Raw genomic sequence first — 25,667 nt, 5'->3', positions numbered from 1 at the left:
GTGGTGGGATTAAAACAAGGGAGGGGGGATCTAAACTATGGCCTTTAAAATCTATATAGTTTGGGGGACTTCCCTGGCGGTCCAGTGGTTAAGACTCTGCGCTTCCACTGCAGGGGGCACGGGTTCCATCCTTGTTCGGGGAACTAAGATCCTGCATGCTGTGTGGCGTGGCCAAAACAAACAAAAACAAACAAAAAACCCCAAATCTATATATTTTTTGAACCCACTTTCATATGAATCCAAGAACACAACTATCATGTTATTAGTCACAAAAATGGTGGTTAATAAATGCTTATTGAATTTGGGCCAAGATAAAATAAAAGCATTTTTATATGCCCCACTGTAACTATTTTCAAAACTTATATAATATGCAGGATACAGTATATATAAATGCAAGATATACTTTAAGCTATGAATTCTAAGTGCGACCACAGAAGGAAATTTCTCCAGATATAGTTCTAGGAAAAGTGGTGTTATGTTTCTATTCCTAGTCACTTGCCTATATTTGTCCTGTTTAGGTTGGCAAGGTAGTAGAGGTGGGCAGATGATGTTCTGACATTCCAGGATCCAATCTAATTTTATAATTTTCATCCTGGAGTAAATTTCTTAAAGTCTGATTCTGTCCCCAAATCCACAAGTCCCAGCATCTTGTGGGTGGTCATTGTACCCACCAAACTTGAAATGTCCTGGACTAGCAATGGTCTTTCGTTCAGGTACCAATTCTTTTGATTCCTCATTCATTCAACAGAAGTTGAGTGTCTATCATGGGCCACACACTATGCTGGGTGCTAGGAAGGGAGCAAGCAAGAAACATGATCCTTATGAGCAAGGAACTTACGGTCTTGTGTGAGAGCTGGGGCATGCGTACACACAAGTTTAATACTTCTATGAAAGAGGTTCTTGTGTGTCACAAGAAAAATCAAGATAAAGGAACACAGAGATTCAGAATGATTCAGAGCCTCATTTCTCTCATCTCTAAAAGGGAGCAAACCATAATGTCTGTTCCACTAGGTTGTGTGCAAGTTTGGGTGAGATCATTTCTGTGAGACTGGCTTTGCCCACACTACCATGTTGCATGAATGCTGGTTGTCACACACGGGCCCTGGGGGTTTAGAGCTCTGTGGGATTCCTTAGCAGGGACAGAGTTGCCAGGCTGCTCCTGCAGTTCCTAAGGGCCACCTCTTCCAGTTTCTTCCTTCCCCCACCTGTAGCCCATCCACTATCACTTTCAACTCTTTTCTCACCAATGCCTTGAGTTCCCTGTACCCAGTCCCCAATCTATTAAATGGGTGCTTAATAAATGAATGTGTGCTTAACTGAACTTTTTTTTTTTTTTTTTGCGGTATGCGGGCCTCTCACTGTTGTGGCCTCTCCCGTCTCGGAGCACAGGCTCCGACGCGCAGGCTCAGTGGCCATGGCCCACAGGCCCAGCCGCTCCGCGGCATGTGGGATCTTCCCGGACTGGGGCACGAACCCGCGTCCCCCTCATCGGCAGGCGGACTCCCAACCACTGCGCCACCAGGGAAGCCCTTAACTGAACTTTAATTGGTACAGTGGAACATGCTTTGGAATCAGAAGCACAGGTGGAGTTCTGGTTTTAGTGCCTAATATGACTTGATCAAGTCATTTGACTTTTTTAAGCCTCAATTTTTATCATCTGTAAAGTAGGAATGTGGGGCTTCAACTGCAGTAACATCTATGCAATGAGTGTAAGTGGTAAATACTAAGAGATCTTGTTAGTAATCTTAGTGGTGCGAGTGCCTGACACATGCTGAGACCACCCCCCTGTTTCCTGGCTCGCTGGGTGGGCACTTAGAGCCAAGTGACCCACGTACCTTAATGTTCTCATTGTACGTGTCAGAGTAAAGGACGGCTTGAAATCGAATGTCTTGGTAGCTGATTTCTGTGGTCAGATGATGGACAATTTTCTGCACCTCTTCCACCGTCTGGGAAATCCACTGGCGCCTCAAGTCCACCTGGGTGTGAAAGGATCAGCAAAGGCCGTTATTCCCGGATCAAGCCCCAAGGAAGTGACGAGACAGGGCACAGCTCAGAAAATCCTGCCCTTCCAAGAGCTCCGGGAGAGATGAACTTAGGTCTGATGACACTCGTTGGTGCCTCAGTGTTCTCTTCTGAAATAGAAGCGTTGCTCAATATTTATGTAGTACCTGCCTTGCGGTAGGTGCTTTCTAGGTCCTCGGCATGACCGTGAACAGGACAGCAGCGAACAAGATAGAGATACTTGCTTTCTAGTTGAAAATACAGGACACATGCGTATGTGTGTGTGTATACATACATACATACACACAAACACATATACATATATGTGTACACACATATGTATAATGTAAGATCAGGTATAAGTCCCAAGAAGAACAATACAATAGGATAAGGGACTAGAGAATAAAGGGGCTGCTATTTTAGACTGGTGGCCAGGGAAGGCCTCTCGAAGGAGGCGAGATTTGAGCGAGCCCTGATGACAGCTTGGGAAAGCAAATTCCAAGGCCCCTAAAGCAGGAGCAAGCTTGGCAAGGCTCAAGGGCCAGCAAGGAGGCCTTTGCTGTGGTTATAGAAAAAGAAGAAGGAGGGTGATAGGAGATGAACTTGGAAAGGATGGTGGGGGCCAGGCCATCCCACAGGGTTTTGTGAACCATGGTGAGAGTCTAACATGGGATAAGAATGCCTGCTGTCCGGGTTGGTGAATATAAAATAGTCTAAGGCACGTGAACATGCGGCGGATCGTCTTCTGTATGTCATCAATACATGATGGTTCCCTTCTCCCCTGCGCTCACCCCGTCCTTTGGCTCCTAGACCCTTAAGAAAAGGCGTGCCCTGATGTCTCTTCTGACTCTGCACGGCAAGTCTCCAAGAACTGGAACGGGCTCTTTGTTACGTCGCTCCGGAGGCACCTGCAGGCTGGTGTTTGACAAGGGTCTCCCTCAGAGATGCTTCAGAGCGTGTGTCTTATATGACCTTAAGTACGATGATCAGGTCTATACTAGCTTGTAATATCATCTTCTTGCCACCAGCAGCCAGCCACCCCTCTCCGTGTGTTCATCTCAGAGCATTCATCATGGGAGAAGGGACAAAGGGTAGCTTTTTTGAGCATCTGTAAACTATGAAGATTCTGCATCTTTTGGAGTATGTAAGTGGAAGAGAGAAGGTAGTCACAGAGAGGGGCAGGTCATTTGCCATATGCCCCAAATAAAGGCAAGTGCTCGTAGAAGCACAATTAAGGGTCTCTCCAGTGTAGGACTTCTCTGATGTGCTGGGATTCAATTCCATTTGACCAATTTTTGTTGAACATCCACTGCATGCCAGGTTCTGTGCCTACAGTGTTGTCAAGAGGTTGACAGATAAGATGACAAAGCAAGACCAATAAACTGGAAATTAAAATTACAGCCATTAGTGCTAAGTATAGGTTTGCAAAGGATGCTAAGGGTACACAAAAAAGGGAAACTGCATCTAGCCTGGAGGCCTTCCTGAAGGCATGGTATATCAGAGTTGTATCTTGAAAGGTTAGCAGGAGTTAGCTAGAAAGAGAAGGTTGTTCTAGAAAGAGAAAATGGTAGATACTTAACACAAGGAGCACAAGGGGAGAACTGCAATTGTTTCTACTTTGTTGGAGCAGACGTTGCCTTGGAAGAGAATGGTGAGGTGGGAGAACAAACGGTGAGAGGTCTTGAAAATAAAGGAAGAAGAATTTCAAGAACAAAGTCAGCAGTAACTGGCTGAGTGAGATAAGGCCCCCCAAATGCCCGTAGAGTTTGGTAACTAGAACAGGACTGATGTGTTTGGGGAAACCGTGGGCGTCAAGCCAGATGGCAGTGGGTTTAGAGAGAATGGGAAACCAGCAAGTGAAGTCAGAGGTAAGCGACTCCTCCCGCAAGCCTGGCTGGGGGAAGGAAAAAACAAAAACAAGGACAGCAACGGGTTTTTTCAAAAGGACACACAGGTTCGAACATGTTTAGATGCTGAGAGAAAAGAGCCGGTGAAGAAGGAAGAAGGCAGAGAGCAAAACCCCTGAGCAAGGGTTTCCCAGCCAGAAAGCATTGTGGAAGTCCAGAAACCTGGTGAGGAGCTCGTCTCCGTGCGTCAGAAGGAAAAGAAGACGGGTGCAAATGCAGGTAAAAGCATAGAGATTTCCTGCCTGACGTCAGCAGGAGACAAGGCAGTGCGTTGAGAGTGAGGTGAGAAGAGGGAGGCAGGGGACTTCAGGGTGACAGACATTGGCAATAGCTTCTCTAAGGGATGAGGGGCCATTTGGGCACATGGGTAACGGTTGCCAGGCAGAACCAAGACTCAGCTCTGGGTGCATGAGGCTGTGGGATACCAGTGGGCTCATTTATAAGAGGTTGTCCAGTACCTCCCGGCCCTCCAGGGGTAACAGTGGAAGTGCTGAGACTAGAGTTTGCTGGCAAGATCTGGAGGAGAGCAAGGGAAGAGATCAGTGGACGGCTATGTTTTCGAGCCTGGGCCGAGAATGGATGAAGCCAGTTTGGTAGATTAGGGGACATTAGACAAGTTCAGGGGCCAGACATCTGATCAGGAATAGTGGGAAAAAGTAAGACAAGGGCTAACTAGATAGAACGCTGCAGTCAGAATGGTTGGGAAATAGTAATCTTGAATAGTGAAGTTCTCAGAATGTGTTGAGGACTAAGGCTAATTTCCCAAATCTTCCAAGTCCACTGATGTGAGTCCATAGAACTTGACTGTTAGTAACACAGTGGTGACTCTATATATGCAGATACATTTTGTTTCCTATGTTAATAAACTAATGAAAGATTCATTACCGTATTGATACTATCAAATAATTTTTAACTGATAAAAGCTTGAAAGTGTGTGTGTGTGTGTGTGTGTGTGTGTGCGTGTGCGCGCGCGCGCACCTAGTGGGAACAGTTCTCCATTGTGAACCTCATCTACAAATTATGCTGCCATTTGATGGGAGAATTTTCTTACCGGCAGGACAAGTTCAGACACCCCTTAGAAGACACCTATAATTTCTCATTCATTATTCCTCTTTATGACCTGTTCTGACGTGTGAAGATACAAGTCAGAATAAGGAAATACTTTTCTGGGCCTAGAGCCACAAATTCTGGTTTTAATTTTCTTTATCTGTCACTTTGGCTGCAATTTAAACCCAGGATCTTAGAATTGGAAGAGCCTCAGAAATCATCTTGTCTGGTATCCTTTTACAGAAGGCCAGAGTGACACGGTGGCCCTCCTAATATCACACTGGTACTTAGCAGTATGACTAGACCTAATGCCCAGGTTCCCCAACTCTTCTTTCTGTCACACTGCTACACCCTCAATTAGGAGTTCCAGAAATAATACCTACCTTTATCCTCTTTCTGAACCTGACCATGCCCTCAGTTTGGAGTTCATGAAATAACAAGTCCAAAGTTGTTCTGACATGCCGCAACACTGACTGCTCTGGCATGCCGCAGACACGTAAGGGCGACACAGCAGGGGTCGGACAGTGATGCAGGGCTTAACCAGGGCTGCGGAGGGAGAGCCCTGCCTTGGACAGGCCTGCCCCAGGACCCAAGCCCCTGGAGTCAAGGGGGAGCCGCTTTCCTGTTAGGTGATGGGCAGCCCCTTCCTGCCTATGTCTCTGGATACACTTCCTGCCATTGGTTCTTAGCAAACAGGATCACAGAGCTATTCACCTGCCCCCAAAGGGGTTTGGGCTGGGGGTTTCCCAGGCTCAGTCCCACGTACCTCTTGTCACTCCCACGGTCTAAACCACAACCCAGAAGCCCCAGGCTGTTTCCCTCCGCTTGTCCTGACCATGCCTATGGGTAAGAAGATTCCATTTCACTGTGTGGAAAAGCAGGAAATGGGGCCTGAGGCAGCTTTACAGGGAGTGGCTCTGGTGAAAGAAGGAGGCTCTACGGTCGCCAGCCCAATGTCAGAATCCCTTTGTTGCCTCTCAAACTTCAGGAAGCAAGCTAAGATACCCGTTGTAACCTTGAAGCAGCCTTGTCACTAAATTTATTTCACAGCAAAGCTTTGAAACAAACTTAAGGAGGAAATATGATAATTTAAGAAGATGGATCAAAGCCCCTTTGGTCCAAATTTTTTTTTTTTTTGGCCTCTCCCTGCGGCTTGTGGCATCTTATTTCCCTGACCAGAGATCGAACCTGGGCCCTAAGAGTGAAAGCGCTAAGTCCTAACCACTGGACCACCAGGGAATTCCCTCATGCAGTCCAAACTTGACCTTGAGTGCCTGTGTAAGTTTCAGTCACATCCTCTGCTGATTAGGTCAATGCACAAAGGTTGGGACTTCCCTGGTGGTCCAATGGTAAAGAATCTGCCTTCCAATGCAGGGGATGCATGTTCGATCCCTGGTCAGGGAACTAAGATCCCACATGCCAAGGGGCAACTAAGCCCACGCGTGGCAACAACTGTGCCCGTGCGTCTCAACTAGAGAGACTGCGTGCCGCAAACTGCAGAGCCCACGTGCTTTGGAGCCTGTGCACCACAACTAGAGAGAAGCCCTAGTGCCACAATGAAAGAACCTGTGAGCTGCAATGAAGATCTCGTGTGCTGCAACTAGGGTCCGACGTAGCCCAAATAAATAAATAAATAAGTAAAAGAGACTTTGTCTTAAAAAATAAATAAATAAAGAGAAACACTTTGTTTCTAAAGGGAAGCATTTGTGGGTGTGGCAGAGCAAAAGCAGAAATGAATTGTGGTAAATTAACCAGGCCCATGATGTTAGATGTGGTTAGATCATCTAATCCAACCCCTGCATTGCACTGACCCTGCAAAAGTTATGCCACACTCCTTAGCATACAGATTTAGTCACTCTAACTAAGCAGAGTTTACGCAGAAACAGTCATTAGAGACTGTTGGCACCTTTAAGGTTGCCATCCATTTTTTGTGGGCCTCCCTCCAGGGCTTGTCTGTGTGCCCACACGCATGTCCACCTCCCCGGGCACAGCGTCAGGCCCATTGTTGTCCCACATCATTTGCTGCTATTAATAGCTCAAGTTTGTGAACAATTTCCTGTTTCAAATAAAAATTATTGAGAATTCAAGGTTATTCCTTATAATTACATCAGTCTGACTCACTTGTATTCCCACATGCTTTCCTGAGAGGGAGGTAGGGGGTATGCTAAATAGTGCACCAGGAATGCCACACAGGCCTGGCCACACCCAGGAGCATGTGGCCAATGCGAATGTCATCCATGGTGAGTGCCACTGGGGAAAAAGGCTGAGACCTTCCTTCTGGACAACAGGAAGTCAGACTTTTAATTCTGGAATTGCATTAACTCCAATAATCAGTTTAAAAAAGTGGTGGGGTGGGGGGCGCAGACACTGACTGTCTCTGTCTTCCAGGGGTTAATAATTTAAAGGCATGGAGACTTAAATTCAGTGATCCATACAGATAAGACATCACACTCTCCATCTTTTTAGACTAATTCTTCCATGAACCAAATGCTTGGGCCCCACAGGATATTTGCAGCTCCCTACAGCAGAAGCCATAGCAACAGCAGCACCGTGGAGCTAAGACTGGTGAGGCGCTGCTGTGCGCAGGATACTTTATAAGGGTTCGCTCCTTTGAAACTCCCGATAAGCCTTTAAGGTGGATGCTGTGATAATCCCCATTTTACAGAGGACGACACTGGAGTTCAGAAAGTGTAATAACTTACCCGGGGTCCCGGAGTCAATAAGTCACAGAACAGGAATCCACACCCAGGCGGTGCCCTTGTTCATAATCACTGCACTGCTCTGCCTCCCCAAGGACAAGGAGACTGGGAATGAAAACCGCTAACTGCTTGAATGGGGTTCCAGTAGCTGGAAGGCCTCTCCTCCACTCGTTAAAACCCTATGCATTACGCATGCGCTAAGCCTTTGTCATCACTCTTTCTGTGAAACGTCTCTCCCATCAGAGGTCACACTGCTCTCTTCCCCTCCAGCACCTTGTTTAAATCTCTATGTAGTGGGCTTCCCTGGTGGCACAGTGGTTAAGAATCTGCCCGCCAATGCAGGGGACACGGGTTCAAGCCCTGGTCCGGGAAGATCCCACATGCCGTGGAGCAACTAAGCCCGTGCACCACAACCACTGAGCCTACGCTCTAGAGCCTGCGAGCCACAACTACTGAGCCTGTGTGCTGCAACTACTGAAGCCTGTGCGCCTAGAGCGCGTGCTCCACAATAAGAGAAGCCACTGTAATGAGAAGCCTGCGCACCGCAATGAAGAGTAGCCCCCGCTCACTGCAACTAGAGAAAGCCCGAGTGCAGCAATGAAGATCCAATGCAGCTGAAAATAAAATTCAATAAATAAGTAAATCTCTATGTAGCGCTTGTGATGTTAAGCATTTGCTGTCTGCATGGGGAACTTCCTCCTTTTACCTTTGGGGTTATGTGCAAAATCTGCAGGTGAGATAGGGTCACCCTTAAAGATACCCAAACACAAAATTTCTCTCTCACTAAGCAGGTCACATCCGGACCTGTGTTTTGGGCACTGTGTTTTGCACTGTGTGTGTTTATGGTGATATAGAGGGTTTAGCAGATGAAATGTGGTTTGGTGTAAAAAAAGAATAGGCTGAAACCACAGCATCTTCACCAACTGTGTGACTTTGGACACGCTGTTTAATCAGCACGAGCCCTGCTTCCCCCTCTGTTAAAATGGAGGCAATATGCACGTGTCACATGATTGTTGATTAAATGAGACACTGTAGGGCCTCAACCTGCTAGCACCTTTAACACTCATCTTGCATTACCTTCAATGAGCCCTGAAGATACTCCTGACCACATACGTGCAATGATACTATGTGAATTCAAAGGGAATAAAGATATCCGAGACACTGTTCTTCCCTCTGGAAACTTATAAAGAATAAAATGATACACTATTTAAGTTGCCACCAAGATAACAACAGGAAAGGCATCAGGAGTCAAGATACAATTGATCGCCAAATAAATACGATCAGTGATCATTACGATGGGAGTTCACAGGAAGACACAAACGTTTTGTGTTGGGGTGTCAGATTAATCTTTCATGAGCAAGTGGACTCTGAGCTGAGTTTGAAGGATGAGGATGAGCCAGAAAAATGAAGAAGAGACAGGATATCTCCCCAGGTTGGGGGGAGGGATGCTCTGGCCTGAGACCTTCTCAGGGCACAGTTCTTGTGGGACAGGGCTGTCAGACTCAACCACCTATGGGGCGGAGTAGGGGACACACATGGGGCGGGGGGGGGAGGCAGATGTCAGACCCCAGCAGTGCCGCAGCCTCCAGTGGGACAGACACTCAGCTCCAGCCCATGGCTGCCAGGTAAGAAACTGGGACCTGTGGTTGCCAGATAACCTGATTTTTTTTCCAGAGAGGATGGAAAGCTGGATTTCTATGCAAAATCTCACTATTTTGAAATGTTTGTAACAAATTTGACAAAATTTAAAAATTCTCTGCGGGCCAAAGAAAACACATGCTCAGGCTGGATTCCACATAGAGAGCTTTTGTTTAGAACTTCTGTGATTGAAGATGCAGGGAAGCAGAGAGTAGAAAGATAAAGTATTATTTGAATGCCAGGCTAAAATATTTGGATTTTTTTCTTTCAGAAAACACAGGACAATGGGGAAATGCCAGCTAACGCCCCTCCCACTTATAGCCCCCAAAAGCAGAAATCATTTTGTTTGCTATAATTTTTATTATGATAAGTTTTCCCTATTTACCCTCTTAATGGTTTTGCCTAAGAAATCAACTTGACTTATCATTATAATAATGAACTCTGCTCTGTTTACTCGTAAAGGCATGAAAACCCTAGACTAGGGCCTCTTTGTTTAAATGTTTTAGTTTTAAGGGTGGCTCTGTGTCTTAATCGCTTTGGCTATAAATGGAAAGGCTTAAACTAGATAATATTTAATGTCCCTTCAAGTTCTAACATCCAAAGAGCCTATGACTCTATAGAGAAGAAATTAAATTAGTTCTTAATTGATGCACTCTAAAAATATAGTGGTAATACATACATATTTTAATCTAGCAGTTCTACAGTTTTCAAAGAGCTTTCTTATTTACTCTTTTTCAAAGACCCCACTAAGATCCTATTATCACTCCCATTTTACAGAGAAGAAAACTGAGGCTCAGACAGGTTAAGTGTCTTGCTCATGACCACCCAGGCATCAGTGGCAGAGCTGGAGTTCCAGCCCAAGTTCTAACTCTTCCTTCCACATCCTATTTCCAATGTACCTCTTGCACTAGAACCTCAAAGAGAGGACTGAAATATGGTAAGTCCCTGGACACTGTTATGGGTGATGGTCTTGAGTTCCTGAGGAGCATTTTCTGTATCTTTGGAAACAAGCTGAAATTCTTTCTGCATCAAGGTTGGTGGGGCGGGAGGGTGGGAGGGGCGCATGGGAGAGACCCGTATCTGTCCTTACCTTATTCAGCAGGCAATCTTCTAAGTTTCCTTCCATTAGGGATTTCATGTCTTCTTGGTCTATGCTGAGCAGAACAGCAGAGTCTTGGTTTGTCTCTCAGCAGAGAGAGCACTTGTGCATAGATTTCTCAGTGATATTAGTCTCTGGGTGCTGAATTTCTCTGGGACTGTGTATGTGGACCACAGACTTGCCTTCTCAATTCGTCATTCAAGCTCTCATTTCCAAATTGTGAGCATCCATCTTTCATCTTTTGGGAAATTAAAAAAAAAAAAAAGAATTGAAGGAGAGTTGATGAAACTGCATTTGAGTCCAGCCAAATTTTACTCTATTTAGCTCTGTTCACTGGGGTGTTGACCGAAGGGCAATTTTCCAAGTTGTATTTCCCACTCAAAAGTTCCATTCAAGACGGAAACGCCCTGTAGTTGGCTTCTTCCGAGCTATTTATGCTCTTATCCTGACACTAGATGCACCTTTGAGCTCAGTATCTTATATCTCCTTGTTCTAACCCTGTTGACAGTAAATATCCCTTGCCCTCCAATCCAGAAAACCCCACAGATGGATTTACCTTCTTTACAATAAACAAAACTGCCAAACAACCAGCCTGGCACCCATGATTATGCCTACAAACAAGCGATCAGGACACAACAATTCGCATGTGGAAACACACACACACAGGCATGGACACACACAGGTGCACACACACACACAGGCATGGACACACACAGGCACATACACACACACACAGGCATGGACACACACAGGCACACACACACACACAGGTATGGACACACACAGGCACACACACACACACAGGTATGGACACACACAGGCACACACACACACACAGGTATGGACACACACAGGCACACACACACACACACACACACGTATGGACACACACAGGCACACAGAAGCACACCCAGGAATGGCAGGACAGGATCCTTCCGCTCACCTGCTGACCTTTAAATCTCCCTCTTCCCACCTGAAAGCTAGCAGTAAAAATAAAGTCAGTGTAAACAGGCTCCTCAAGAGCCGAGGAAACACTCACATCTGGTTTTGCCAGCAAAACTATGCTGGAAAACAGCTCAGGCAGCAAATTCCCAGTCTGGCTGGCTGGGGCTAGTTTTATTACAGAAAAAAAATTTCACAATGGCTTGATCTCCCTGAAACTGGTAAACATCAGAGTCTGCTATCAGATGATCTAAAGGTATTAGAGCACTTCTGGGAGCCCAGCTCAATTCGGAGCAATGTTGCAAAGGCAAGTGTTTTTCCCAAACCCACCTCTGAGTGCATCCTCTGGGCGCTCAGCAACCACGTTGGGCGCCCGGGCTGCTCTGTGTTCTGTAACCACAGCATTCGCATATCTCCCCGAACTTGGCACCATCTGAAAGCCACATCCACATCAGAGCTCCGGCTGCTCCGTGCTCCACCCACCTCACTAATAATCCCAGGGTTCCGTCCAGCTTCTGCAGCTCCCCTCTGGGAACCTGCAGTCTGATCTGAATATGGTAAACCGCCCCTCCTCAATACCGCCTCGACTTTTCATTTTCTTCCATTTGTAATTTTAAACCTCCTTCTTTTGATAGCAAGTGTTCCTGAATATTTCAGAATTTTCTTTTGCCTTCTCTTACCGCTGGTCAGTCGTTCCAAACTACCAGTTTTTCACAGACCAAGAGTCTCTCTCCTCTGTGCTTCTTGCAATTCAGAGTTCTCTTTCCACCTCATTTTCAACTTCACCAAAGTCCTCCTGTTTTTCCCAGGTGTTCTTGCCGTTGTCCTTATTCTGCTTCACTGTAATCATTAACGCAGGAGTCCCTCTCCTCTGGTGGGGCCTTTCCTACTATTCTAAGGTTACCCCAGTCGCCCGTCATCAGATGCACAAACTTTCATCCTTTTGTGCCTGTGGTGGCCTTACCTCGATTGCTCCAGTACCGCAGCTGATCAAAATGCTGAAAGTGGCATTCTTCTCTCGTGCTAGGGTCCGGTGACACTTGCCAGTTGTGAGCGGGGAAAGCAATGAACAGGGACAACTGAGGAGCCTGGGAGAAGAAGAAGGAGCACGTGCTCAGGGTGGCTTACTAGAGTCTAATTTTACCTGGATGCTGTACCCAGGAAATGGGGTGTTGTATAGACACGACCAGTTCCCTGCTCCAGGATGTTCCTTATGGGCAAAGGTTCTGAAATACAGGGCAGTCCCACAAACACAGGTACTCTGACAGATTGGCAAAGACAAAATTTCTTTGTAGATAGAGATCTCTGGCTAATTGGATATTGGATCAGCAAATATTTATTGAGCAACAGATTGCCTAAGGCACTCTGCTGTGTCACTGGGAGGGATTAAAAATGGACTCAGATTTCCCTCTTTCCTCGGGAAATAAATATCCTTGTTTCTCATGACTCACACCAAATGCAAGTATGAACATGTAAACCAACTTTAGCTCAACTTCTGTTGTGAGGACCAAGAAGTTATTCTTTAAAGTCAGTTGAACAAAGGCATTCAAACCCTAAACCATCAATATAAGAAGCCCTGGGAAGATCATGTCACCTGGTTCACCAGCAAAGGTGTTTGTTACTGATTTACCTTAGTGGCCAGGATTTTCATACCAAAAAGGGGAAGGGTTGGCTTGATTCAGATCAATCTTAAATATACAAATTTGTTAAACTTCACCAAGATTACAAATTCTGACTTATTCTTTCAAAGATTTCTTTTAATCCCAGGGTGACTCAAATCTGACAGTTCAGAGGACCAAATAGAGATAATTGTTTAAGCTGTGAGGAAGCCCCCAACAATGAACAGACCCTGTCTGTTCTGTGTCACCTGTGTAGCCTGGTACCTTACACAGGGGTCCCCAACCCCCGGGCCGTGGACCGATACTGGTCTGCGGCCTGTTAGGAACCGGGTCACATGGCAGGAGGTGGGCAGCAGGTGAGCGAGCGAAGCTTCATCTGCTGCTCCCCAAAGCTCTCATTACCACCTGAACCATCACCCTCCCACACCCAGCCCCCAACCCTGTCCGTGGAAAAATTGTCTTCCACGAAACCAGTCCCTGGTGCCAAAAATGTTGGGAAGCACTAACCTAACACATAACTGACCCTCAATGAATAGTGAATATTTCTTTGCCTTAAACATTAAAGCGACCATTCTAATAAATAAAATACTTTGAGATGCATAAAACAGCAAAGATGACCTGTTACAACATAGTATATACTCAGTGATCCCAGATTGGGCTAGAGGAAAGGAAAGGAAAATATCTAGATCTGTGTCCATCTGGCTGTGTGTCCATCCATTTATATTTCTGTGCACTGGAATGTCATTCTGGATCTTCCTCACTCAAATGGCCCAATGCTGAAAGGCAACCCAGAAACTTATTTTTAACAGAGACCAGCTGTCAATGTAATAAAACTCCTGCTATGGCTTGGATGACACTTTATTTTCAAATTAAATAGTAAGGTATTTCCATGTTCATATCTCTCTACCTGGTAAACAGAGTTATATTTTCATCTGAAACTTTTCCTTAAGTCAGGGTGCAACTCCCTTCCCTCTGTTCAGAGTCATGTGAGGCTGGCATATTTTTCAGTTGACATCACCAGGAAAACACTGGGCGTGAAGAAAGCCTTTAAAGAAGAAGACATTTGGTTTTATTAATTTGTTATACCATGAAACTAACTGGTTCACCTAAGTTTCTGTGATACCTGAGTTAGGAAGTGGCAGGAAATAGGTGATGGGAGGAATTAATTGTTCCTAGTTCTTGGGAACACAGGGGGCTGCTTTCCCTTCCCCCTCTATTGCTCATGACACATGACAAATTTATCTGTTTTTAGTTAAAAGAGACCCAGCCAGAAGATAAAGACATAGAGATCGAGGGAACAAAAAAGAAAGTCCAGAAATAGACTCACACAAACACAGTCATTTGATCTTTGATAAAGTGTAAACACATTTCAGTGGAGGGAAGATATTTCTTTTCACTAATGTGTATTGGTAAAATTGGTTGTCCATAGGAAAAGAAATAATAATATATATTATTGATATAAATCTCATACCTTACATAAAGATTTACCTCAAAATGGATCATAGATCTAAATGAGAAACATAAGCTAAATCCTTGTGACCTGAGTTTAGGCCAAGAGTTCTTAGGAATGATAAAAAAAAAAAATGGATAACTTGACTTCATCAAATTTAAGAACTTTTGTTCTTCCAAAGATACTGTCATGAGAATGAAGAGACAAGATATGGACTAGGAGGATATATTTGAAAACTACCTACCCAACAAAGGACTTGTATCCAGAATATGTAAAGAACTCTCAAAATTAGTAATGAGAGAACAACACAACTTAAAAATGAGTAAAGGGCTTGAACAGACACTTCACCAAAGAGGATATAAGGATGGCAAATAAGCATGTGAAAATATAGTCAGTATCATTAGACATTCAGGAAATGCAAATTAAAAACACGAAAAGATACATACTTAATTGAATGGCTAAAATGAAAAAATGGTGACAATACCTAGTGTTGACAAGTATACGGAGCAACTGAAACTCTCATACATTTCTGATGGGAATGAAAAATGGTTTGGTAATTTCTTATGAAGTTAAATATATATTTGACCCCCAGCAATTCCACTCCTAGGCATATAGCCTAGAGAAATGAAAACCTGGTTTACACAAAAACCTGTACATGAATGTTCACAGCACTGTTATTTGTGACAGTCAAAAGTTGGATGCCACCCCAAAGCTTCTCAACAGGTGAATTGATAAACTGTGGTACATCCATAGCATATAATATACAACAATAAAAAGGAACAAATTATTGATATACACAACTTGGATGAATCTTAAATACATTGTGCTGAGTGAGAGAACACAGAGAACTTTCAAAAAGTTACATATTGTATGATTCCATTAATCTGGCATTCTCAAAAATTCTTGAAAAAAGACCAAGTTTTAGTGGTGGAGAACAGATCAGTGGTTGCCAGGGGTCTTGGGGTGAGGTGAGGGTGTGACTACCAAGGGATAGCATGAGAGAGGTTTTTGGAATGGTCTAACTGTTCTGTGTTCTGATTTTGGTGGGGTTTTCATGAATCTGTATATATGTTAAAATTCATACAACTTTTCACCAGAAAAAAAAAAGTGTTACTATAGATCATTTTTAAATAAAGAAACCCAAAGATATTAATTATAATGAAAATACAATCAAGTTACCAGGTCCTCATAGATAATACATTTTGTGTTATTTTACGGGAAAATGTAAGCATTGTGTAATCAAATAGTACCTTTTTTTTTTAATATTATTTTGCATTTTATTTATTTATTTATTGTGGTATGCGGGCCTCTCACTGTTGTGGCCTCTCCCGTTGTGGAGCACAGGCTCCGGACGCGCAGGCTCAGCGGCCATGGCTCACGGGCCCAGCCGCTCCACGGCATGTGGGATCTTCCCGAACCGGGGCACGAACCCGTGTCCCCTGCATCGGCAGGCGGACTCTCAACCACTGCGCCACCAGGGAAACCCCAAATAGTATCTTTTTAAAAAAAATTTTTAGAGCAGTTTTAGGTTCATAGAAAAATTGGGAGGAAGGTAGAGACTTCCCATATACTCCCTCCCCCAAGACATGCATAGCCTCCTCCATTATCAACATCTGCCACCAGAGTGGTACATTTGTCACAGTTGATGAACCTACACTGTCACACCATTATCACTCAAAGTCCTAATTTACATTATGGTTGACTCTTGGTGTTATGCATTTATGGGTTTGGACAAATGTATCCATCATTATAATATTGTACAAAGTATTTTCACTGACCTAAAAATACTGTGTTCTGCTAATCATCCCTCCTCCACCCCCATCCCCCACCAACTCCTGGCAACTATTCTTTTTTACAGTCTCCATAGTTTCACCCTTTCCAGAATGTCATATAGTTGGAATCATACAGTGGGTAGCCTTTTTAGATTGCCTTCTTTCACTTAGTAATATGAGTTTAAGTTCCTCCATGTCTTTTCATGGCTTGATAGCTCATTCTTTTTAGTGCTAAATAATATTCCATTGTCTGGATGTACCACAGTTTATTTATCCATTGCCTACTGAAAGACATCTTGGTTGCTTCCAAGTTTTGGAAATTATGCATAAAGCTGCTACAAACATCCAGTTACAGGTTTTTATGTGGATATAAGTTTTCAGCTCCTTTGGGTAAATACCAAAGAGGGTAATTGCTGGATCGTATGACAAGGATATATTTGGTTTTGTAAGAATCCACCAAACTGTCTTCCAAAGTGGTTGTACCATTTTGTATTTCCACCAGCAATGATTATAATTTCCTGCTGCTCCACATCCTCTCCAGCATTTTGTACTGTCAGTGTTTCAGATTTTACCCATTCTTATAGTTTTGTAGTGGTATCTCATTGTTGTTTTAATTTGCATTTCTCTGATGAGCATCTTCTCATATGCTTACCTGCTATCTGTATGGCAGTGGTGAGGTGTCTTGCTGAGGTTTTTGGCACATTTTCTAACTGGATTTTTTGTTTTCTTCTTCTTAAATTTTAAGAGTTCTTTGTATATTTTGGGTAATAGTCCTTCATCAGATGTGTCTTTGGCAAATATTTTCTCCCAGTCTGTGGCTTGTCTTCTCATTCACTTGCCATTGTCTCTCATAGATCAGAAGTTTTTACTTTTAATGAAGTCCAGTTTATTCATTAGTTCTTTCACGGATGGTGCCTTTGGTATTTTATGTAAAAAGTCATCACCATACCCAAAGTCATCCAGGTTTTCTCTTAAGTTATATTCTAGGATTTTTACAGTTTTGTTTTTTACATTTAGGCCTATTATCCATTTTGAGTTAGTTTTTGTGAAGAGTGTATGTGTCTAGATTCTTTTTTCTTTTGGCATATGGATGTCCATTGTCCCAGCACTATTTGTTGAAAATATTATGTTTCATTGTATTACCTTTGCTCTTTTGTTAAAGATCAATTGACTATATTTATAGGGGTCTGTTTCTGGGTTCTCCATTCTGTTCATCCATCTATTTGTCTATTCTTTTGTCAATACTACACTGTCTTAATTACTGTAGCTCTGTAGTAAGTCTTCTAGTCAAGTATTGTCAGTCCTCCAACTTTGTTCTCTCCTTCAATATTATGTTAGCTATTCTGTGTCTTTTGCCTTTCCATATAAACTTTAGAATCAATTTCTCAATATACACAAAATGACTTGCTGGGATTTTTATGGGGATTGCATTTAATCAAGTTGGGAAAAACTGACATCTTGACAATATTAAGTCTTCCTATCCATGTACATAGAATATCTCTTCATTTATTTATGGATCTTGTACCTAAGTATTCCATTTTGGGGGGATGCTAATGTAAATGGCATTGTATTTTTAACTTCAGATTCCACTTGCTCATTGCTGATATATAGGAAAGCCATTGGCTTTGTATATTAATCTTATATCCTGCAACCTGTCTATAACTGCTTATTAGTTGCAGGGGTTATTTTCTGATGATTTTTTCAGATTTTCTACATAGAGGATCATGTCACCTGAGAACAAAGAAAGTTTTATTTTTCCTTTTAAAATCTGTATACCTTTTATTTACTTTTCTTGCCTTATTACATTAGCAAGGACTTCCAGTATGATGTTGATAAGGAGTGGTGAGAGGGGACATCCTTGCTTTGTTCTTGATCTTAGTGGGAAATCTTCTAGTTTCTCACCATTAAATATGATGTTAGCTGTAGGTTTTTTGTAGATATTCTTTACCAAGTTGAAGAAGTTACCCTCTATTCTTAGTTTACTGAGAAATTTTATCTCAAACAAGTGTTAAATTTTGTCAGATACTTTTTTTGCTTCTATTGATAAGATCATGTGATTTTTCTTTCTTAGGCTGTAGATGTGATAAATTATATTAATTAATTTTTGAATGTTGAACCAGCCTTGCATACCTGGGATAAATCCTACTTGGTCTTGGTGTATAATTCTTTCTATACATCGTTACTGATATTTTGTTGAAGATTTTTGCATCTGTGTTCATAAGAGATATGGGTCTATAGTTTTCTTTCCTTGTAATGTCTTTGTCTCATTTGAGTATTACGGTAGTGCTGGCCTCATAGAATGAGTTAGGAAGCATTCCTTTTGCTTCTATCCTCTGAAAGAAATTTTAGGGAGTTGGTATAATTTCTTCCTTAAATGTTCAGTAGAATTTACCAGTGAATACATCTGGGCCTGGTGCTTTCTGTTTTGCAAGGTTATTAATTATTGATTCAATTTCTTTAAAAGATATAGGCCTATTCAGATTGCCTGTTTCTTCTTCTATGAGTTTTGTCAAATTATGTCTTTCTAGGAATGGGTCCATTTTATCAAGGTGATTAAATCTGTGGGCATAGAGTTGTTCATAGTATTTCTTTATTATCCTTTTAATGTTCATAGGACCTGTAGTGATATCCCCTCTTTCATTTCTGATATTAGTAATTTCTGTCCTCTCTCTTTTTTTCTTAGTCTGGCTAGAGGCTTATCAATTTTATTGATCTTTTCAAAGAATCAGTTTTAGTTTTGTTGATTTTCACTATTGATTTTCTATTTTCAATTTCATTTATTTCTGCTCTAATTCTTATTATTTTCTTCTGTGTATTTTGGATTTTTTTCCTAGTTTCCTAAGGTGGAAACTTAGATTATTGATTTTAGATCTTTCTTCTTCTTTTTTTTTTTTTAAGAAGTGGATTTATTTAGAGAGAAACACACTCCACCAGACAGAGCGTGGGCCATCTCAGAAGGTGAGAAAGGCCTCTTTCTTCCCTTTTAATATATCCATTCAATGCCATAAAATTCCCTCTAAGCACTGCTTTCACTGCATCCCACAAATTTTGATAGGTTGTGTTTTTTCATTTAGTTCAAAATATTTTAAAATTTCTCCTGAGATTTCTTCTTTGACCCATGTATTATTTAGAAGTGTGTGGTTTATTTAATCTCCATGCATTTGGAAATTTTCCAGTTATCCTTCTGTTATTGATTGTTTTTTTAGTTTAATTCCATTATGGTTTGACAGCAGACATTGTATGATTTCTGTTCTTTTAAATTTGCTTTATGGCCCAGAATGTGGTCTATCTTGGTGAGTGTTCCATCTGAGTTTAAGAAGAATGTGTATTCTGCTGCTGTTGGATAAAATAGTCTGTAGATATCAATTACATTTGGTATTTTTATTATATAAATATTTAGTTGTTTTTTAACAACTAACAACTTTTAACAAGTTGATGGTGTTGGTGAACTCAACTATGTGCTTACTGATTTTCTGCTTGCTGGATCTGTCCATTTCTGATAGAGGAGTATCGATGTCTCCAGCTACGATAATGGTGTCATCTATTTCTCCTTGCAATTCTGTTGGTTTTTGCCTCACATAGTTTGACACTCTGTTGTTAGGTGCATACATGTTAAAGACTGCTATGTCTTCTTGGAGAATTGACTCCTTTATCATTACATAATGACCTTCTTTATCCCTGATAACTTTCCTTGCTTTGAAGTCTGCTGTCTGAAATTAATATAATTATTGCTGCTTTCTTTTGATTAGAGATAGCATGGAGTATTTTTCTCCATATATTTACCTTTTATCTTTATATTTAAAGGGGTTTCTTGTAGACAACATATAGTTGGGCCTTGGGTCTTGTTTTTTGATCCACTCTGACAATCTTTGTCTTTTAATTGGTGAATTTAGACTAGTGACATTCAAAGTGATTATTGATATAGTTGGATTCATATCTAACATGTTTGTTACTGTTTTCTATTTGTTGTCCTTATTCTTTGTGCCTGTTTTTGTCTTCCACTCTTTTTTCTGCCTTTTGGGGTTTTAATTAGGCATTTTTTGTGATTCCATTTTCTCTCTTTTCTTAGCATATCAGTTAATTAATAAGTTAACTTATTTTAACATTTTTTAAGTGGTTGACCTAGAGTTTGCAATATACACTTATAACTAACCCAAGTCTACTTTCAAAGAACACTATACCACTTCACAGGTGGTGTGAGTACCTTATAATAACGAAATAATCCTAATTTCTTCCTCTCATCCCTTCTATCCCTAGTATCATTGTTATCATTCATTTCATTTATATATAAGCATACATAAATGTGTGTGTATATATATAAATGTATTATATATATACATACACATATATATAATATACAGAAATACACATAGTCAAATTCATTGTTGCCATTATTATTTTGAACAAATTGTTTTCTGTTAGATCAATTAAGAATAAGAAAAATAAGTTTTTATTTTCCTTCTTGTATTCCTTCTTCAATGCTCTTCTTTTCTTTATGTAGATCCGAGTTTCTGACTTATATTATTTTCCTTCTCTAAAGAACTTCTTCAACTTCTTTAACATTTCTTGCAAGGCAAGTCTAATGGCAACATATTCTCTCAATTTTTGTTTGTCCAAGAAAGTCTTTCTTTCTCCTTCATTTCTGAAGAATACTATATTGGTGGTTTTCATTCTCTCAACACTTTAAATATTTCACTCCACCCTTTTCTTGCATCATTTATGAGAAACCAGATGTAATTTCTTTGTTCTTTTATAGGTCAGTGTTTTTTTCCTTGTCTTTGATTTTCTGTAATTTGAATATGATACACCTAGGTGTAGTTTTTATGGCATTTATTACACTTGGTATTCTCTGAGTTTCCTGGATCTGTGGTGTGGTATCTGCAATTTATTGGGGGGAAATTACCAGTCATTATTGTTTCAAATATTCTGTTTGTTTCTTTTCCTTCTGGTATTCTCATTTTACACCTTTTGCAATTTTCCCACAGTCCTTAAATATTTTTTTTATAGTCTTTGTTCTCTTTAGTTTTCATTTTGGGAGGTTTCTATTAAGATAGTCTCTAGCTCAGAGATGTTTTTTCCTCAGCCATGTCCAGTCTACTAATAAGCCCATCAAAGGCATTTTCATTTGTTTCAATGTTTTGGGGTTTTTTTTCATCTCTAGCACTTCTTTTTGGTTCTTTTTTAGAATTTCCTTCTCTCTGCTTACATTACCCATCTGTTATTATATGCTGTCTACTTTATCAAATAGAACCCTTAGCATATTAATTCTAGTTATTTTAAATTCCCTATCTGAAAGTTCTGACATCTCTGCCATGTCTGATTCAAAGTGTGTTTTTTGTTGTTTCATATGCCTTGTAATTTTTTCTTGTCAAACATAATGTGCTGGGTAAAAGGAACTGATGTAAATAGGCTCTAGTAATGTGGTAGTGGGGAAATAGAGTCCTATGATCAATCTTTTAGTGAGCCTGTGCTTTGGACCATGGACTTCACTAGTGTTTCTCAGGGTTTTTTTCCCTCCTTCCTGAAGTGGGACAGGATGGCTAGAGTGGGCTGGAGTTGGCTATTCTCCTTCTCCCTTATGGAAGGCTAGAGCTTACTAGAGTTGGATATTTCCCTTCTCTCAGGTCTGATAATACCCCAGCAGGTCAGGTTTTGGTTAACCAGTTTCTGCTGAGGACAGGCCTTGCTAAAAAGAATAGATTGCTCTGGTTCATCTTCCCTCCCCTGCAGGAAGCACGAGGGATTTTTGGTTTGGTTTTGTTTTGTTCTTTTTGATATTTACTGTGAGGATCTGGTGGAGAACCTAGAGGTAAGTCTCACAAAGTTGTGGAGCCCCCCCCCCATGACCGGGTCACTGGAGTTTTCTGCATTGAGCTTCCAGCAATTCATCAATTACAGTGCAGGTTTCCCTACCTTGGTGCTGGTTCCCGTGGTGGTTTCTACATCCATGCCTCTACTCTGTGACTCCCTGTATTTGCTTGTCTGTCTCTTCAATTTGGGGGAGAGTGGTCTGCCTTGTGTTATCTCCTCTCTTACTAATCCAAGAGGAGTTGTTGATTTTTCAGTCTGCTCAGCCTTTTTTGTCATTGTGAGGGTCGAGTAGCAACTTCCAAGCTCTTTACATGTGGAACCAGAGACCAGACATCCAATAGTGTCTGTTTTGAACTCTCATTAATAGATCTCAAATATTGCTAGTTATTAAAATGCTAATAGTAATTTAAAATTTTAAAATCAGACAGCTAACAAGTCAGATTTAAATAATTAAGTCTAATATTATGAGTGAAAATCAGGCGGGTAATTCTACATAAGTAAATACGCTATTACTGCCTTGGACAGTGGTCTTTCTGAATGATATATTTTAAACAGACATTTTGGAAATTTTTAAGAATATGTAGAAGAAAGAGGAGAGGGAGAAAAATATGCAATGAAATTAACAGTTGTTATTTTTGGATGGTGGAATAATTATGGGCTTGTTTCTTTTTGTGAATTGTTTTTTATACATTTTCTACAAAGAGCATATGCTATTTATAATCAGAAAAAAGGTTTAAATGCTACAAATGCTATTTAAAATAAAACAAAATGAATTCATTTCTTGATGCTTCTTTTTATATTTGCTTTCCAGTTTTGCCAACATTATTCTGCATAATCAGAAAACAGACCCAATCTTATAAATGTTCAAAAGTAGGAAAATACTATTAGCGCAACTGTAACGTACATATTTCTGTGTTGGTTTTCTTTATTAAGATGTATCATGCTGAGGCAGGAAAGATATAATCAGAAAAAGAAACAAATGTAGGTCAGAGGCAGTAAGAGAACATTCATAAATCATTTTGCGGTACATGTCTATCTTTTCAAGGTAGCTACACAATTTCAAGGGCAAGCATTTAATATTTGAAAGTACACTGGGAAATTTTAAAAGAATCTTCAGATGATACAACCAAACTCATTGCTCTCATGCTTTGTCCAAGTCCTGTGCTGGGTGCCCAAAATGCAAAGATCCTATTCATTCCATAGGTTCCTCCCTCAGGTAAAATTAGAGAGTTGAGGCCATAGTATAAAAAGCGGTTATCATCAGTCCTATACTGATGAGTCAAGCCCCAGCTGGCCCAGACAGGAATTGCTGTAGGGAAGCATGGGAGGGAAGGCTGAGTGTACACCGAGGAAGTGAGTGATAAGAGAGGTAGGTGGGAGGTGGCATCCTAAGCCAGGGATAACAGCTGGGCACAGATATAGAGACGTAGCCAGGGACTGTGGTCAGAGCAGAACACCTGAAGGATGCCAGATTAGTTTGAAGAGATTACACAAGGCGCTGAATTCAAGGCTAAAGTATTCTGATTTTTCCTTGTAGGCAATGGAGAGCCATTGAAGGATTTTAGACACTGATAGGACAGAAATTGTTCTTTAAAGTGATTTATTTTGCAGCTAGTTGTCTATGGGATTATCCATCTCTATTAGCCTGTCAGCCTTGCAGGCATAGATTGTGTCTGATTCACTGTTGTTGTGGGACTCAGGGCTGATACTAGCTGCTTTAACAGCATTGTGCAAATCAGGAAGGGTGGCCCCTCTGGGTAGACTCAGTCCTACAAGGCCAATGCTTGGTGAGCTGACCACACCTGTGTGAAAAAGATCTTCCAGGAAGAGGCAGTCCTCACAAAGGTTTATGGCTTGATGAGGAAATAGGAGAGAATTATACATAATTTCTCTGTATCTCCCCAACAATACAGTGTGGAAATTCCCACCCCCTTACCCTGCCATGTTTACTGCTATAGACAGAATTCACTCTTTGAGCAGTTATATAATCGTCTATAGTACAAGCATGTCAAAATTTACCCCACTTCTGATGGGCATTCCCTTTGTTTCCAGGTTTCTGCCTGGAAACAAACAATGCTGCAATTCATTTATATTTTTTGAGAGTTTAGAATGGCTTAAATAATGTAAGGAATGTCTTTTCTTCAAAGCTTAGATACAACTCAGCTGCCAAAGCATTTTGGCTTGGTCCTTTTAAAAATAAAAAAATCTATTTTTGAACATCTCTCAATACTAATGATATGTTTAATTTTTCTACCTCTTCTAGGGTCAATGTTGGCAGTTTACAGTTGACTCAAAAATCATCCATTTCCTCTAAATTTTCAAGTTTATTGTCACAAACTTTTACATAATAATATTCCTTTATGATTATTTTCATTTCTTCATACTAAACCCTCGATATTTCTCCCAAATCTGCTTTGTCCAGTTTTATGGAGATCAGAAAAAGGAACCATCATCATCCCAAATTTAAAGTCATCTTTGTCTCTTTCCTATCCTTCACCTCCCACATTCAATCTTCCATTCAATCCTGTCTGCCTCTAAAATAACTCTTAGGTCCATCCATCCATTCCTCCTGACCGCCATTGCCATTGCTTCTCTACCTCACCCTTGGGAATCTAATTCAAAGAAATAAATTATCATATATGAAGATACCAGATACAAGTAATAATGACAATACTATCAATAATAATAGCTAACATATATTAAACACATTTTATATGTCAGATACCATTTAAAATATTTTACAAATATTAAGCCATTTTACCTACATGACAACCCAGTGAGATAAGTACTATTACTTTTCTCATTTTACAAGTGTACTAGAAAATGTAAATACAAGGATGTTTATGACAGCATTATTTATAATAAAGACAAAAGGGTTGCCTATCATTGCTGGAATAGTTGAATAAAATGTGACCATCAAATGGAAGCAACCTGGGACTTCCCTGGTGGCGCAGTGGTTAAGAATCCACCTGCCAATGCAGGGGACACAGGTTCAAGTCCTGGTCCAGGAAGATCCCACATGCTGCAGAGCAACTAAGCCCATGCGCCACAACTACTGAGCCTGTGCTCTACAGCCCACAGGCCACAACTACTGAAGCCCATGCGCCTACAGCCCGTGCTCCACAACAAGAGAAGCCACCATAATGAGAAGCCCGTGCACAGCAATGAAGAGTAGCCCCCACTCTCCACAACTAGAGAAAGCCCATGTGCAGCAACAAAGACCCAACGCAGTCAAAAATAAAATACAATAAAATAAATTTTTTTAAAAAATGGAAGCAACCTGAGTGTTCAACAACAGATGAATGGATAAAGAAGATGTGGTATATATATATACAATGGAGTACTACTCAGCCATAAAAAAGAATGAAAATTTGCCATTTGCAGCAACATGGGTGGACTTGGAGGGTATTGTGCTAAGTGAAGTAAGTCAGAGAAAGACAAATTCTATATGATATTACTGGTATGTGGAATCTAAAAAATACAACAAACTAATGAATATAACAAAAAAGAAGCAGACATATAGAGAACAAACTAGTGGTTACCAGTGGGGAGAGGGAAGGAGGGAGGGGCAATATACGGGTAGGGGAGTAAAAGGTACAAAGTATCAGGTATAAAATAAGCTACAAGGATATATTGTATAACACAAGGAATATAGTCAATATTTTATAATAACTATAAATGG

General features: G+C 41.1%; 1 protein-coding gene across 7 annotated transcripts in view; it reads right to left on the bottom strand.

Annotated features, from left to right (window-relative positions):
• The window catches only part of MAB21L3 (mab-21 like 3), a 39,240-nt gene extending 26,708 nt beyond the window's left edge, over window positions 1-12,532 (bottom strand). For 3 of the 7 annotated variants that reach the window (XR_009521633.1, XM_060027763.1, XM_060027753.1), the window contains exons 1-3: window positions 12,298-12,532; window positions 10,383-10,629; window positions 1,836-1,976 (exon numbers count right to left, since the gene is read on the bottom strand). Coding sequence is in view for 6 of the 7 variants with exons in the window: in XM_060027763.1 (XP_059883746.1) it covers window positions 1,836-1,976; window positions 10,383-10,430 (189 nt within the window). In the remaining variant the exon portion in view is untranslated. Of the gene's footprint in view, window positions 1-1,835; window positions 1,977-10,382; window positions 10,758-11,334; window positions 11,438-11,663; window positions 11,951-12,013; window positions 12,153-12,297 lie in introns of those variants that run through there. The other 4 variants (XM_060027762.1, XM_060027759.1, XM_060027761.1 and 1 more) reach the window with 4 other exon arrangements.
• Between the last annotated feature and the right edge of the window lie 13,135 nt (window positions 12,533-25,667).

The sequence above is a fragment of the Delphinus delphis genome, chromosome 1 (genome assembly GCF_949987515.2).
Source record: "Delphinus delphis chromosome 1, mDelDel1.2, whole genome shotgun sequence".
In the NCBI taxonomy this organism is placed as follows: domain Eukaryota; kingdom Metazoa; phylum Chordata; class Mammalia; order Artiodactyla; family Delphinidae; genus Delphinus; species Delphinus delphis.
Note: the sequence above shows the minus strand (reverse complement) of the source record. Positions and strands in the feature narration are given on the sequence as shown.